General features: G+C 35.3%; 1 protein-coding gene across 4 annotated transcripts in view; it reads right to left on the reverse strand.

The window, feature by feature from the left end:
* Positions 1-2,842: 2,842 nt before the first annotated feature.
* The window catches only part of LOC134662030 (homeobox protein abdominal-A homolog), a 54,581-nt gene continuing 43,283 nt past the window's right edge, over positions 2,843-14,140 (reverse strand). For all 4 annotated transcript variants that reach the window (XM_063518290.1, XM_063518288.1, XM_063518289.1 and 1 more), the window contains exon 3: positions 2,843-4,480. In XM_063518290.1, coding sequence (XP_063374360.1) covers positions 4,089-4,480 — 392 coding nt within the window. In that variant the 3' untranslated portion in view covers positions 2,843-4,088. The remainder of the gene's footprint in view (positions 4,481-14,140) is intronic.

The following is a 14,140-nucleotide window of genomic DNA, read 5'->3' on the forward strand; positions in this document are numbered from 1 at the left end:
TTTAGGAAGGGTGAACACAAGAATACAAATTAAATAGCCATGTTTTAATTAACTCTTTATTCTCTTGAATTTCTGAAATTAATATTACAATATTGAATGCGGGTTTCATATACAATCACCCAACTATTTGCTTATTTACCACGACACAGTCACAACGTGCCCGCGGCTCGCCAACATAACCGGACACCCGTTACTTTACAGTTAATTCAGATGCAAGAGTCTACTTATGCTGGTGGCCCCAGTACGACACATTTTCATTACATAACATAAAACAAAAGTATAGAACGAAAATAATTCGCCACATAAAACTTTCACGAATATTTACAGTTATTTTAAGACGCTTTAATTATCTACTATTTTCAAAAATATAGATATAGATACATACTCACTACATAGCTACAGTTATATTAAGATAAAACTTTATTGAAGTATTTATGTAAAACTAAAAGGGAGGCGTTATTTTAGAGTTAAAACATTTAACGGAAGATTTATTTATACACAGATAGGTACTAAACGTTGAATAACAATCAGAAAACTTTATAGAATATAATTTCGTGACTATGTAAGATAACAAAAGAGTCATACAATGAATTTGAAGTAATAGTTTAATATTCTGCGTATAAAAAATAAAAACGTAAGCTATAAAATATCTTCAACGACATTTCCCAAACGATATTTAAAAGTAACAAAACATGGAACTCAATCTTATTTAGGATACAAGGTACATCATAGGGAACAAACTGAAACCTACCGGCAGGTACAACCTACCTACGTACTAACGAATACTAGTAATGGCAAGACAGCATTACCGATGGAGGACGAATGTATGTATGTAATCTATTTAGCAAATTGCTCATTGTTTCACATGAATTACACATCTTTACGAGGCAGAAACAATAAAGTGAACCCGACGTAAATCAATGGACGTACGTACATACACGTTAATATCGTTACTATGTTACAAGTTCTACCTATTGTTGTACGGAACTAAACGTACCATTACAAAGCTGTAGTTACTCCTTGTAACTTAGCGAACGGCTCCTAATTTGCACATTCCCATAATATATCAATAAAACAATTACAAACGGAATAAACGCAAACCTTAACGGCTTAGAAAATGCAACAATTTAATTCGTATACACGCGTTGTTCTAGCTCAATAACTTTTTAATGGGCCCTGTATGGTCGCACTTTTATCGTTGTGGATAACACTTATTTAAATCCTCTCCTGACAAGTAGGTATGTAAGTGCGAAAGTAGAGTGTGTTATTCTCAGCTACAAACCATAAAACCGCGACCATAATAGACCTGCAGTGTGTACGTCCGGTCTGATGAATTCTGCGTGCATTCCAAATAGTAGACCAATATTACAGACAGACAAACAATGGACTCTTTCTGTCTCTGGACTGCATTGAGTTTGAAATATTGTGGCGAAATCTAAGTTCACTCGGAAGCCGGTAGCACCACATAACATAGATTAACCAATTGCGTATCTGTCTTTGTACTAGATTGATGACTGCCCTTGCACGATGCGAACAATACTAAATAATTTCAAGCGCTTTTAATCGTTAGGTACTAACCATCAGATATCTAAGATATTTATTACCTATGCATTATAATTTATAAAGCCTACTTATACCGAGGTTACTTAAGTACATTTTGTTCGATTTTCATTCTCGATTTTTAGTTTAGAATGAGATAAAGTTCTATTACTAACGACAACCTTATACGAAGACTATGGGTTATTTAGGGTTAAAGGGTATTTGTAATTATTGCACGTAGGTCAACAGGCTCATTCTTAGAAAACTTTTTAACGAAAAGACAACGATCCTTGTAAAATGTCAATCTTTATGGGATTTCGTTAAAATTTGCCTCCTTTATCAGCCTGAAGACATCAACGCATTTAATGCAATCTAAAAATATAAACAATTTTTTTAATATGTTAATGACTGACCTCCTCACGGTTACTTTCTTCCAGTCTACAGGAAACTATTGGAATAACCTTTGAAATGTACTTATATTAAGGGATGGTAAGGTAATCCAACTGAATCCTTACAGTATTTTTTTGTCACACCGTCGACAAAATAAATAATAGAAAAACTTTGATTTTTGTTCGCTTAAAATAATATTTTTTAAGATTTAAGATGTCGTAATTAATATTTTACTTAATACTTTGTAGGACATAAACGCTAAAATGGACTCCGTGCAACCACTTTTATCGTGTCGCTGCATGAAAATCTCCTTTTTAAGAATCATGTTAGAAAAATAATAATTTTGAGAATATTTTTCAGGTAAGTTGAGTAGAAGTGTTTTCTAATTTGACCAATAACTTAACAAATAACTAAATATGCGTCTCTCCCGTGTCGCAGAACTTACACCTACTTACCGACGACTTATCTTGTGCTAATGATATCACGACATATACTCGTAATCTGTAACCGCTATAGATACAGATATACAACTTCCCCAATAATACGAGTGGACAGATATTGCGAGATGATCTATCAAAAATGTTGATAAGCGAAGAATTCAAATTCATACAGTTATTTATTCACTATTTTTCATTTTATTCTACCCTGACATTTAATTTACGTATATGGTGACTATCAACACTAAATTTTTAGTCTAATTTTGTTCGGATTACGTATTGAAGTTTACAGATATTTTGATACATGAGGTTTCGCTAAAATAAAAGCAAAGTGAGAAGGGAGTGGTGAGAAATGCTATCAATTATTTTAAATATATTTTGGCACAATACGAAATTGTAAATTAAGAGTGATAAGCGGTTTAAAAGATGGTTAATTTATGGAATTTTGAGCTTCGTTTTATTTATTTATAAAAAAATTGAAATGAGAAGAAATACTGAAATCTGATAATGTTAAATAGCGCGTGTAGATATTACTCTAGATACAGAGGTTTATCAATAATTCATACAAAGTCGGACCTATTATTATCTATGTATTATACACTTATTCTACTCCACTTTTAAAATTACGTGTAAAATTTTATATTTAGTCACATTATTGTTACCTATTTATTATATGTTTCATCGTTACGTATATAATTTTGAACATCAGATGATTCCTGATTGTGGACAACACTTTGAAAGTCATTTTTCTTTTGTTCGTTAATTTGGTTTAATTTTCTTTATATTGAGTATATGGACAAGGAATTTTTCGACTATATTTTTCAAAAAATACAGCCTAATTCGAATCAATGTCTGGTCCGAAGACCAAACACAAACACATAACGTTAGTATCAACTAATGACGAAGACCTATTTGCAATTGTACTTCGATACGTATTTTGTTACTAAATATTTATTTTACCTTCTCATGGAATTAATAAGGAAGGTATATACAATAAAGAATGAAGATATATGTACTATTGTAAACAATATATAGTATGACCAAGCAGCAGTTCTAGCACTATGTACCTATAAACATAAAATCAAATAAATAACAATTTATGATCCTAACTACTGATGTGAATTACAACTGGTCAAAAACTGAAAGGAGACAACAACCCTTTTGAAATCAATTGATAAATATAACAAATTTTACAATTATAAAAAAAATGTGACCGACAAAACATAACAGTCCACTGAGAGCGGACAAATAATAAAATATACATCAAAATGTACAGAATATATCTATTAATAAAAAATATAACATAATGGATTATAGTAAGTGGTAGCAATAAATACTATGAGATTCACAGATTTAAAATCTTAACTAACAATACCGATCATCGCCCTGGCTCCGTGTAAACCCTGGAGCGATTTTGTTAATTTAGTAAAATATTATTGCAATACAATGTGTGGTTATGGCAACAAAATAAATGCTTAAAGCACATCACCAGCCTGTCCACGACGCGCCGCCTGGGGCCCTAGGGCCCGCGGCCGCCTCCGCACTAAAGGAACATATACAGAGTCACACGCCTCCACAACGAGGCGACTAAATCAGCCGCAAAACATAAAAACTAGTGGATACGAAACGACTAACGTAGTCCGCCGTCCTTGGACGCACTCGCATTCATGTATTCACACTATATGATACAGAATCAGTCAGGATTTGCTAGCAAGGAGCGCCTTACGTCGGGACCTTGTTCACTTTGTGGAGGTCGCCGGAGCCCTTGTCGAGGGGCATCTTCATGGGGTCGTGGTGGTGCGTGACGTGGTGTCCGTGGTGCTCGAGCTTGGCCTGCTTCTCCTGCTGCTGTTGCTTCATGCGATCCTGCTCCTCGCGCTCGCGGCGCGCCTGCTCGTTGATCTCCTTAACGGCGCGAAGCTCCTTCTTTAGCTTCATGCGCCGGTTCTGGAACCAGATCTTGATCTGCCGCTCCGTGAGGCAGAGCGCGTGCGCGATCTCTATCCTGCGCCGGCGCGTCAAGTAGTGGTTGAAGTGGAATTCCTTTTCTAGCTCTAACGTTTGGAACCTCGTGTAGGTCTGTCGGCCCCGCCGTCGTGGACAACCGTTTGGCCCTGAAAAGAACAAAAAAATGGTTACAAAATACCTTGATTAGACGTGCATATAAAACACAATCGCAATTGCATTTAAAGGATCACCTCAAGCCGAGCTGATAACAACAACTGCACTTGAGGATGAGGAATAACCATAAAATTTCACTTTATACCATCTCAGATTTTAATGGCTCATTAATAGATATTTTATTGCAGCACTAAAGTTAATTTTAGAGTTATCGACTACTGTGACCGACTGCAATGTAGATCAAATTTTAGAGTTTAATAGGCAGAGAAATAGGTAATAAATGACAAACGGATCGACACTAACGCTAAAATCGGAGCTGACCGTTAAACGGCGCGGCCGGGACGCGAGGTAACAAAACCCAATTTGAGTAAAGCAAAAAGTAACGGAAAGGGTTAAGAACAAATAGACCATAAATGGACAATAGTGTTCCCTAAAAAGGACGGTAAAGAAGGGTTGCGCAACTTTCTAATGCATTGTAAGGTGTTCTTTTAGTCGATTCGAGGAATCCGTGAAAGTCAACCCTAGTCATAAATCTGACCGGCCAGAAACACACCGAGTAATCCTTATCCACGATTAAATTTCATCTTATTAATTCTCACGTAGCCGGGGCTACATAGACAGGTAAATGTTCTCACAAAGGTTGGCCGGACTGGTTTTCGAGTCAGATAATAAATAAGGCAAGATAAATGGTCGTCCCGTCGTGTATTAAATTAATAGCGGGCCGACATTCTCCCGGAATGCGCTGTAGCTGCCCTCTACCTGCTCGTAGCGGAGAATAAATGAACGACTCGTGGACAACAACTATCAATTTAATTAATTACGTTTAGATTAAGAAAATGTATTTCCGTGGCTAGAGACGTGTTTAAAACCAAGTGGCGAAGATTAGACATCATGGAATTGGCCATTGATCAATGTAAATAAAATAAAAAAAACATTTTCTACATTGATACGCTCTTAACACATTTTTGACCTTCTGATTTCTATAATTACTTATAATTTACCTACTGACTTTTTTGACCGTTTGCGAAAAACAGTAGGTCTGACTGATATTAACTTAAATGTATTCAGTGTTGAAAAATTCGCGTAAATTTGAAGATAAATGCCTTACAGTTCTTTGTTTAAACTGTTAAAAAGATTCGGTGCAGGATAAGTAGCCTCCATAACCTGAACTAACTTTGTTGTAAAAAAGTTGCTCACCGACTTTACATTGTAGACATGCAACTCACCTCATAATGCTTTAAATTTTCAAACTGGGCACGTAATTAAAAAATATGCAAGTGCGTATAAATCATGCGACTCGCCCAAACTCGGCTTCCACATTTACATGTGCCGTAAATTACCCAAACTGCGTTTTTACGGCCCTAATAACATTTACGGTCCCCGCTTACTTCAACAAAAACTTAAAACTGTTTAAAATGTCATAAATAGAAAATGGGATAATTATATAAGTGTGGTTAGACGAGCACAAATAGCAAAATGCACGCGCGCGAGGGAGATAGAAAAAGCCATTCTAATTTTAAAAAGCAAAGATGGAACCCAAAACACGGGCTATTATAAAGGTCGTAAGTGATGACCGTTGATGTATGAGCAGCATCATTCCGGTTTACGCGGTAGGGTCTAAATCTGTGTGCGACGGGGGGCGAGTTGGGCCGTTTGATGGGGGCCGGTGATATGTTAGCGAGGCAGGTTGGGCACCCCTCGGTCGCCATGGCGACGGTAAGGAACCTCCCGTCAGCTGGCTTCCATTATTCTCCACCGTATTGTTGTCGGGGTGGTTTGTTGTAGTTACGAGTACCTGCAAACGCTCTTTTTTAATGGGAACATTTTCCCATAGCCGATAGAGATCAGATTGAACAGGATATAATATGTTTGCCTTATTTGCATTTGCCTCATTCCGAATCTGATAAAACGTTTTTTGTGCAAACAATAGGTGTCTATTTATATAGACGCTTTGTTTTTTATTTGAGTAATTTAGTTTACGAGGCGGCAATTATTTGTGGCAACGGATTTAAACGAAAAAGTATGTTAAGGCGTAAACACAATATATCTGGGGGAACGACACGCATTTGTAAGAGGGGCATTGTCGGTGTCCGGACGCGACACGGCGCGGCTCTCGCGCTCGGGCCCAACTCCCAACCCGTCTTAGCTGCCTTTTTGTCATGTCTTCTACTTATTTTTCTGGGTATTCTAGAAAATATGCCAAATACTTGAAACAAGCAAGACTACAGTGTAAATTGGTCAATATAAAATTTTTTTTTTTGTACTTAAGGGTAAATTTTTGGTAAGACAAGACTAGTTCCTTAGTAAGATTGAAATGTGTGTACATTAAGTAATCTAAAACTGATGAACGTGTTTACTTGGCTATATACCTATCTGCTGCTGCTATATAGCCAAGTTAATATACCTATGTCTACGCCAAACGCCACCGTGGCAATACGACTTGGCTCGCTTTTATCTCAGATATAAATCTCCCAGAAAGCCGCTACCTTATTTATTATTTTATTTAACTCGGCCCACCTTTGTACGAACCTGTTTCTCGTCGCTTGATTAATGGTGCCGGATCGGTACTAAGGGTCCCATTTACAAATAAATAATACTGAAGTTTGGTCCAGTAAGAACGTTATTTATAGTAGGCTTAACGCTAAGGGTGGTTTAGAGAAAATTATGAAAACCGGTCTGTAACAGAGTAAATTAATTAGCGTTTCATTAGACGCACCCGTAAGTAACGCCGACGTTAATCTAAATATGTATAAAGCCAGCGCGACCGGCGAGGTGACATACAAACGGTTGTTTAAGACAATAGATTCTCATACGGCCTAATAATTCGTCGAAATGAAGCCCCGAATTGTATTAGGTATCAATTTAAGGCGCATTAAAGCGTCAAAGGGTTCCATAATTCCTGTGTTGGCGAACGGTTTATGGGCCATAACTCGCGAATTGTCGTTAAGTCGGCTGTGCTCGGCCACGCTCGGGACTCCATCTTAAAATAGTTCGTGCGCTTTCGGAAAACGGGATTAACAATAAAGGTGACATTCGGATGTCGACTGCAGCTGCATTACTGTTGCGACAGTGTCAATCAGTCTGTCAATTTACTTGACAAAATGAATGACGGATTGAATGTCATAATCGCGGCAGTATAGGAAAGGAACTTATAATTTACTTATAAAGTTACTTTTAATTGAAATACACGTAGGAATGATTCGGTGACTTATCATTAGACCCCGGATTCTTGTCGCGATCACGTGACAAAAGGGTGATTTGAGGAGTAAATGGAATGGTAGAACAAGATAATACTTAAATTATAAGATAACTATTATCATTGATAATAGTTAATTCTAATATATACACATATTATATATACCATTTCCTGAATGGAACAGTGGGACGAAATAATTGTATACCAAAAAAATATGACGTACTTTTTTATGTTATCTTATAATTTAAGTATTATCTTGTTCTACCATTCCTTTTACTCCCCAAATCACCCTTTTGTCACGTGATCGCGACAAGAATCCGGGGTCTACTTATCATGTAAAGTACCTATATATACATTGCAATATTTGTTTAAAATACCTTCAATATCTCAGTGCGATTTTCTTTGTGCCAAAAGGCCCAATCAACATTCCTCAGATAACGCGTGAAGTAGCCTTAATTATTTTAAAGCTTTTAAAGGGCCACTTAACTGTGGGTTTAAAGTATGTAACTTATTGTATTTAAACAAAATGACATCAACATTATGTCGTAAGAGACTCATCTATTTACGTGTTATAAATTATTGTAGTATTTGTTTTTAATGTTTATATTTAAATAGTCGTTAAATTATTTCATTTTAATACCAGTAACGGGACGCTATCACGTTAGAGGTAATTAATATGAGATTTATTCTAAGAGCATGTTAGGAGGAGTGATATCTTTGGAGGAGAAAGTTTCTTGAACAAGATTTATAGGTTTGGGTGTTGCTTAACAATCTTAATGCAATAAATTTTCTTTATTTTCATTCTCGGTGTCATTTATTTTCGGTTCATTATAGGAAATTTCGGCTCTATAATCCTAAAGGAAAAAAAAAAAAACATTCTTAGTATATAGGTAGGTAAATGGCAGTTAACAATTTTTATTAAAACACATACAGTATTATTTATGTATCTACACGACAGTAGACGGTCTAATTATTTTGCATGTTGCAGTATATAGTTTTCAAAAAAGTTGATTAATTTCAACCGAGATAGTTAACTAGGTATAGTTAGTGTATAGTGTGTAAAATGTAGACTCAAAAGACTCGAGTTCCTACCAGCACTGAAACTACCTACATTGCTGCAAATGCGCGCGTAGCCGCATGAAAGGAACCTGACTAATATTTCACGGGCTCGTTTGGTCGGAAAGGACTTTTTTGCTCACTCACGCGCAAGTTAAATCATCACAATGTTGTTCTGTGCTCGCTAAAGGACATTGGCATTGGTCAGGGTTGGCACATGTGTTGGTTCCGAATGTGTCATTGCCGGTAACGGTTGTTACGTGTTCGATGATCGCTTAAAATAGTGATTGGAGTTCCAGCGATATTTATTATTTGCTTAAACCTATCATTAACTATTTTATTCTGATATTTAGAACCATGCTTTGTATAGGTAATTAAGATTGGTTAAATCAAAAAGCTCAATATTTTTTCTTAAATTCAGGCTTATAAAGCAATTGGCCTACTTGCACGTGGGTATTCATATAAATCTTATCGAATCTAAAATCGTAATTTAAAAAAATAACTATTATGCTATAATAAATTACGGTTTTCCCTGAACAACTAAAACCAGTGTATTACAATTACTGTACCTAATGGTGGAAATCAGGTGATTATGGACCCCTAAAATACCGTTGATGATGTTGGCCCATATTTCTGTAGTAAAGTTACCAATGCACTGCAGATTTTGGAAAAGGGCGCCAATATAGTTAATCTCATTGAACTCATAGATGAAAACCTACCTACACTATAATATAATACCTATACACTATAGTCTAGCTAGCCTATAATACAATAGCAGCTATTATGACATATTTTCCTAGCTGTATGTTCCAACCGACAAAGAAATTACATTGAAACCCATGAAGATTTTCCTGATTTTTCATACATAAAAGGACATGTAATTAACCGGTAGTCCCTGGTTTGACAACCCTAGTTCGTTCAGTACATTGGAGAGTTGAAGTGAAACGATCTTTGATCCCGCGTGGCAACTGACGTCACGATTTATTCGTCCCGAGTCCAGAGTAACTACACTCATCCGTGGCTACATGACTGTAACGGAGGCTGGAATTATATTTAATGTCGCTTGTTCAGAGCGTAGACCTTTTTTGACGTTTACTTATTTTATTTGTGATTTAAAGGTTTAGATAAATACTTGAGATTTCAAATATACGTTTTAATTTGGTGGAAAAAAAATCTAAATGCTTTCCTATCTAATAGGGTATTATACTGTATTTTAAATGAATTATTTTACACCATGCATGAAATAAAGCACCAGATAATTATCATAAAATCACAGATAGAAGTTATTTTTAAACACATAAGTTCTATTTAATAAATCGGATAGGAACATAAAAAGGAGGTGAGTTGACCGTGACGTCACGATGTAAATATTTCATATAAATTCCATATCAGCAAACCTTTTCGAAAGTTCTAAAAAAGTAACTGATTTGACTAGTAGGAAAATACCCTATTTCCTAGAGATATTATTGATCAAGTACCTAATACTTCCAGTTTTCAAAAACCGTCACCTTGCAGGTTCATACAATATTTACACATTGAATAGACGTCTCATATGTCAAACTAAATACAATAATAAATAATCCAATCATAATAATACTCCTTGTATAACAGTCATCAAAGATAACAGTAACTATACATAAAGACCTATATTTTAAGAACAGTGTAACAGTGAAGATTGTACATTTATTACTGGCAATAAAACGCTATTTATTATATACAAGCCTATACTTTGTGCATATAAAGGTAGTTGTTATTGAAATTGATGACTTTATATGAGATAAAAAGGTTAAAGGATATCATTGACGACACATCTGTGGGTTTGGAAGAGGAATGGCGTATGTGGATATTGCTTCAAACTCGAAATGTGGTCCTTTGGTTTTAAGAGCACGAATAATGCTTGGTTTAATTAGCCTCAATGTTTCCATTATAGATACAAAATATGCCTACATATAATAACCTTACATAATATAAAGGTTAGTAGTATGTATCTAGCATCTGATGGCGATATAAGTAGGTACATAGTTTTAATTGCAGGAAGGGTAAATTACCCCAAAATTGGCCAAATTGCGGTTATTCCCCCTACTTACGTTAGGACAGCCCATAGGTAACGCTGCCTTAAATCAAGGTTGAAGGTACCAATTAGGTATTGGAGAAGGTCGACATTATTAGGTACAGTGGGCCAAGAAAGAGGTCTACCAGTTTTGACAAAAGTTTCTGCGAGATCTAACGATCGCTAAGGTTGACAATTGTCACTGACATAATATTAAATCGACCTTGTTGTCTCATGACGTTCAAACGAACCTCAACCCTAGGGTGGTATACCACAATTTTTGCCGACTGTACCTAAGTCAACAACACAAGCCTTCTTGAGCTTACTGTGGCACTTAGTCAATCTGTGTAAGAATGTCCTATAATATTTATTTATTTTATTTTTATTTATTTATTTAAGTACCTAGCTTAGAAGTGTTCTTTATATGACTGATAAAATTTTATTTTATTTACAAATGGTAAATGATGTATTTACTTGCTGATATTTTTCTATGAAATTAAGAGCCAAATGCACCACCACATTTAGCGGACTGATAACGTCACTCAGCAGTGAACTATGAAACTTCCCATACAATAAAATGTGGCAAACTTTTTAACGGTGACATACGGTTTTGTGCAACCGACCCTTACTGCCCTAACAATTTAACAAGGTTTATACGTAAATCAATGAACCTACTATTAGAATTTGTATTAACTTCGTCATACCGATGATTAAATATACGATTGTTATCAAAGTTTTAAATCTAATCCAAATACAATATATGTATCGTACATATTGTATACAATTGAGTACCCGTACCCACTTACTTCAGATTAATTTAGCAATAAAATAGAAGATTTAATTTCCCATCCCAATAAGAGAAGATATGGTAACGTCAAATAAGAAATGTAAAAGCTTTTCAGTAATTTGGCGAGTTGCCAAAATACGTTGCCAAATGCATGGTTTAAGAAATGCCACCATATATGTTTCACAGTAGAAATACAGCTTTTTAAAATAAGCGAAGCGAATATATGACATAAGGTCATTTACTAATGAAAATTCAAAAAAGCGGCCAAGTGCGAGTCGGACTCGCCCATGAAGGGTTCCGTATTTAGGGGATTTATGACGTATTAAAAAAAAGGCACGTATTTAACGGGTCAACTGATTAATCGAATTTGGGTAGTTTAAAAAAATTGAAATGGCTACTAAAATTAATAGTTTGGCAACAAAAACGGAGCCTTAAAATATGTCAATATGGGTTGTATTTTAATGCCGTTACAGCTTTTGATTATTTTTAGGCAGGTACCAAGTATTTATTTGGCAACTGAATTAATATATTGGAGACAATTTATGAAGCACATTTTAAAAAGAAAACAGCTATCTATTAATTAAAAAATGAAGTTCTTTTAAAATATTTTGTTTGGTCATTACACGGTCAACCTAACACGCTCCTCCTCGCTTCGCTCGTCGTCGCACCTATCTGTTGACTCTAGCAGAACACAGTGGTAACTATGTATTGAACTTAGTAATTAAAAATTTAAAGATGTAATGGTATAATGGCCATTAGGCGTCTCATGATTAGAAATTTCGACTATAAGTATACTGACCATTGCGTATTGGTAAATTAATTTGAGGTGTTTTGTGTAAAAAGTGACCAATATTCATTAAATTTAACTGATTTCGTGTTAAAATACTACCTAGCTAAAACGATACGCACAGTTATGATTAGTTGATTACTTAGGTGTGAACAACTAGATGACAACTAAATTTTATGATCGCTTTACAATATTAGTTGCCAATTTATTATTTTAGACGCCAACCTATCACTTTATGTTCCCTATAATTTTTTTGGGTGGCTTGATTTTGCTGCCAGTTTTTTTAATAATATGATGCTTATATTTGAGGCTAATATATTTTTTTTGGCGCTAAAATATTAATGCACAGCCAAATTATATTATTATATGCCCAATGAAAGTTCCCGTTTAATATTTTAGTTGCCCGGTTAATAATAAGCCAAAAAAAAAACTACTTACTAGATCTCGTTCAAACTAATTTTCGGTGGAAGTTTGCATAATGTACATCATATTTTTTTTTTTAGTTTTATCACTTTGGAAGTGTCTCTCGCGCAAACTATTCAGTTTAGAAAAATATGATATTAGAAACCTCAATATTATTTTTGAAGACCTATCCATAGATACCCCACACGTTAGGGTTTGATGAAAAAAAATTTTTTGAGTGAGTTTTTAGTTCTAAGTATGGGGAACCCCAAAAAATTATTGTTTTTAGGGTTCCGTAGCCAAATGGCAAAAAACGGAACCCTTATAGATTTGTCATGTCTGTCTGTCTGTCCGTCTGTCCGTCTGTCTGTCCGTCCGTATGTCACAGCCACTTTTCTCCGAAACTATAAGAACTATACTGTTGAAACTTGGTAAGTAGATGTATTCTGTGAACCGCATTAAGATTTTCAGACAAAAATAGAAAAAAAACAATAAATTTTTGGGGTTCCCCATACTTCGAACTGAAACTCAAAAATTTTTTTTTCATCAAACCCATACGTGTGGGGTATCTATGGATAGGTCTTCAAAAATGATATTGAGGTTTCTAATATCATTTTTTTCTAAACTGAATAGTTTGCGCGAGAGACACTTCCAAAGTGGTAAAATGTGTGTCCCCCCCCCTGTAACTTTTAAAATAAGAGAATGATAAAACTAAAAGAAATATATGATGTACATTACCATGTAAACTTCCACCGAAAATTGGTTTGAACGAGATCTAGTAAGTAGTTTTTTTTTATACGTCATAAATCGCCTAAATACGGAACCCTTCATGGGCGAGTCCGACTCGCACTTGGCCGCTTTTTTTTCTATTTTTGTGTAAAAATCTTAATGCGGTTCACAGAATACATCTACTTACCAAGTTTCAACAGTATAGTTCATAAAGTTTCGGAATAAAGTGGCTGTGACATACGGACGGACAGACAGACGGACAGACGGACAGACGGACAGACGGACAGACAGACAGACAGACAGACAGACAGACAGACAGACATGACGAATCCATAAGGGTTCCGTTTTTTGCCATTTGGCTACGGAACCCTAAAAAGGACAAACATATTGTACCAAGAGAAATATTTATCGTAACTGCTAACACATAGGTGTACCTACCCAGGTTTTATAAATTCGGCAATTTTTTAACTATGTCCTTATTTGGAATTATGGTAAATAGGTACATACTCGTACATACATGATATAGTATGGTAAATAGGTACATGTGTCTTATTCTTATCATATCCGAAGTTCAAAAAATCCACTTAAAACTGTTTTATTTTGTCCAAATGTCGTAAAAACTATCTCTCGAGAAAACGGAACAGAG

Source organism: Cydia amplana, chromosome 2 (genome assembly GCF_948474715.1).
Source record: "Cydia amplana chromosome 2, ilCydAmpl1.1, whole genome shotgun sequence".
Classification (NCBI taxonomy): domain Eukaryota; kingdom Metazoa; phylum Arthropoda; class Insecta; order Lepidoptera; family Tortricidae; genus Cydia; species Cydia amplana.